Below are 3192 nucleotides of genomic sequence, written 5' to 3' on the forward strand. Positions count from 1 at the left end.
TGCATAAATTGGATTTATTTCTGCATAATTGATGTGGTGTCATCAAGATGTTGCCACAGGTCATAGAGCCCACGACACAGTTCAATTTCCTGGTGATCAAAATTGGCACCCTATATGGTGGAGCAAAGCCGTGGAGGTCATTTTTCCAATTGAATATTCCATTTATAAGCCCATACTGTTTTCTTTATGATTCAATAGAAAAATTACTTTCTAAAGAAAAAAACCAGTGTTTTCTTTTAAATTCAAACATTTCGTAAATTTTGGGACGATCTTTACATCGACTTAGTTCGACTATTATGTGAGTGTTCAATACAGCGACTACAGTCGAATCTGCAACACTTCGACTTCGGTCAACTGGGTTAAATATAGACTTCAATCGATTGCTCACTACTGTTGGATTTCCAGAGATCCGGCTTCGTTGTAACAATCGAAATAGAATCATTCGATTATTCAGTTTCTTTACTTCAGAAGTTGTTTCTATATACTGCGATTTCATTCAATTATTTAACACATCTCTGCCTGTCGCAACTCTTCTATCTTGATATAAACAAATGATTTTTGTAAAAGCATTTTCCGTTCCAATCATTCTTCCAAATTTTATCGTTACTCATTTATATTTTTATGCCTCCCATGTTCATGATTCTTTGCAGATTATTGAAATTAATGATACAATTAATTAAGTTCTTGTATGATAAATTATGCTCAACTAAGGCCTTAATTGCGTAAATGTTCCCAATTGCGCAATTAAGGTGCATGTCTGAACATAGTATAACGCAAGATTGCGCAAGATTTAAATCAAAAATAGAAACCACATTCTTTCTTTTTAGATTCTTTTTTATGTAAGGAATATCATATCAATCAAATGCTATTCGCAGTTTGTTGGCTGTCTTTTGTCTTAATTATCCATGATCATAAATGAGGCTGAATTTCATTGATGCAGCCTTGAGTTTCCTCTTTCAGTATATGGATGATAGTGGGCTTCTTGACTAGACCATTAACTTCAAATAGCTTCACAAAAAGAAATCCAATGGTGTTAAATCACTCGATCTAGGGGCCAATTTCGGTCACCCAAACAGGAGAGTACTCGACCACGAAATGTTTCACCCAGTAATTGAATTGTTTCAGAGACTGTTCAGAATGTTGAAACCACATGTCGTCCACATCAATATCATCTCACTTAAGTAGAAAGAACTCTGCTATAGTAGCGTGTTGTCGAGCAAGAGTAACAGTCACTGCTTGAACAGACTCATTTTTAAAGAAGTAGGGCTCCCGGCCAAAATCCTTACCAAAAACTTACAAGTTGTGGCTGCACTTGTTCTTTGACAATCGCATGTGGGTTCTGTGAATCCCAAATTTAGCAATTTTGATAATTAACAGAGCCATCAAGAATGATGGCTTATGATGATTTTCTTCGAACTGGAGCCCGAACTTTTATTATTTTGAAAAATATTGGTCCGACCTAAGAACAAAATTTCACCAAAACCTTGATTGTAGATCCAACTAAACTACAGTTAATATAATTCCTTCTATTCAATATGACCTCAATAAATTTACTAACTTTGTTTACACTATAAACAAAATCTTCTAAATTGCAAAATATTTAATTCATTTTACGTCACCAATTATTTAAATAAAAAACATTTACATAAATTTATTTAATAACTTAAATTAATTTATATTTATAGGTATAGGTATAGTAGGTATATAATTGAAAGTATTTCAAATAAATAAAATATTTAGGAGTTATCAAAATAGTTTAGACTAGTTAAATTAATTAATTACAATATATTATGATATGTATAAATATGCATAAATAAAAGATATACGAAAATAGCTACCCTTTCTCTTTGAAAACCAAAAATAAGAACTCATAACTGAAATATCCGCTAATAATATTAGTGAATGTTGCAAAAGAAAAATCCCCTCATAAAATAAATAATTATTAACTTTACTATAAAAGCTGAAGAAGATTTTGTTGCCGCTATCAATCAACTTAAGTAATTCTACAAGAATACAACCCATCATTCGTAATTTTATTAAACTACAAATTCAAAAATCATTTACAAAATGTTCAAATTGGTAAGTTTACTTAAATATATTTATTAAAATAATTATTTAACTAAAAATTTAATTTTATTCTGCCTTAGACTGCCATAGTATTCGCTGCTGTCTTTGCCTTGGCTGCCGCTCGTCCCAGCCACTTGGTTTCTTCTCCCGTAGTCTACTCTTCCCACTACGTGCAACCTGCCTTAAGAACCCATTACTCTGTACCCGTAACTAGAACTGTTTACAACCCAGTATACCAAACTCCAATTGTCAAGAATGTCTACACTCCTGTATACCATAATCAAGTCGTTAAGAGTGTCTACACTCCTGTATACCAAAATCAAGTTGTCAGGAATGTTTATACTCAAGTAGCCCATACTCCTGTTGTCAATACTCTGGTCCAGACTCCCGTTGTCAAGAATGTTTACACTTCTGTAGTCCACACTCCTGCTGTCAAGACTGTTGTTACCCCAGTTGTCCACACTCCTGTTACCAAGACTGTTGTTACTCCTGTAGTCCACTCAGCTCCCGTAGTACAAAGTTCTACCTTGTATCACTCTGCTCCAGTAGTCAACAGTTACACTACCACTTATGGTGCATGGAAAAAATAGACTAATTAGAACAATTAATTTATTAGAAACAAAATAGGTATTAACGAATACGATAAATAAAAAAAACTAATATAAAATAAATGGTTTTTCTATAAATAACAATATCCAGGAACATTTTTAGAACTTGTTCCAAAATCACTAGTTCTAGAACGAGTATAACCAGAACCACTTGAGGTTCTATGATAATTTTGATAGAACTAGTGTTATCGCATCCACTTCCAGAACTGGTTCTGTGGAACATTATTGTGATTCTTAAGTAATTCTATAGAGTTTTATAGGAACCGGTTATTTAGAACTAGAACACAAACTAATTTCTGCAAAATTTTATAAGGATTGTCGCATAGTCAACATATTTATGGCTGCCCATTATACCGGGGGTCATTTGTATGGGGGCTAGATAAATGATGAATCGATACCTAACAAACCTTATCAGACAAATATTTTGATGGTGGGTATAAAAATGGTACAGAATTATGTTGAATTTGAATATTTTTTCCAAAAATTTTGAGAAACGCAGTGAATTCATGAATCGATT

General features: G+C 32.9%; 1 protein-coding gene across 1 annotated transcript; it reads left to right on the plus strand.

Moving 5' to 3' along the window:
- The first annotated feature begins 2067 nt into the window (after positions 1-2067).
- LOC135955323 (uncharacterized) lies at positions 2068-2657 on the plus strand. The gene is made up of 2 exons (XM_065505675.1): positions 2068-2079; positions 2148-2657. The coding sequence occupies exons 1-2, from the start codon at positions 2068-2070 to the stop codon at positions 2655-2657; spliced, it is 522 nt and encodes a 173-aa protein (XP_065361747.1).
- Positions 2658-3192: the final 535 nt, after the last annotated feature.

Source organism: Calliphora vicina, chromosome 3 (genome assembly GCF_958450345.1).
Source record: "Calliphora vicina chromosome 3, idCalVici1.1, whole genome shotgun sequence".
In the NCBI taxonomy this organism is placed as follows: domain Eukaryota; kingdom Metazoa; phylum Arthropoda; class Insecta; order Diptera; family Calliphoridae; genus Calliphora; species Calliphora vicina.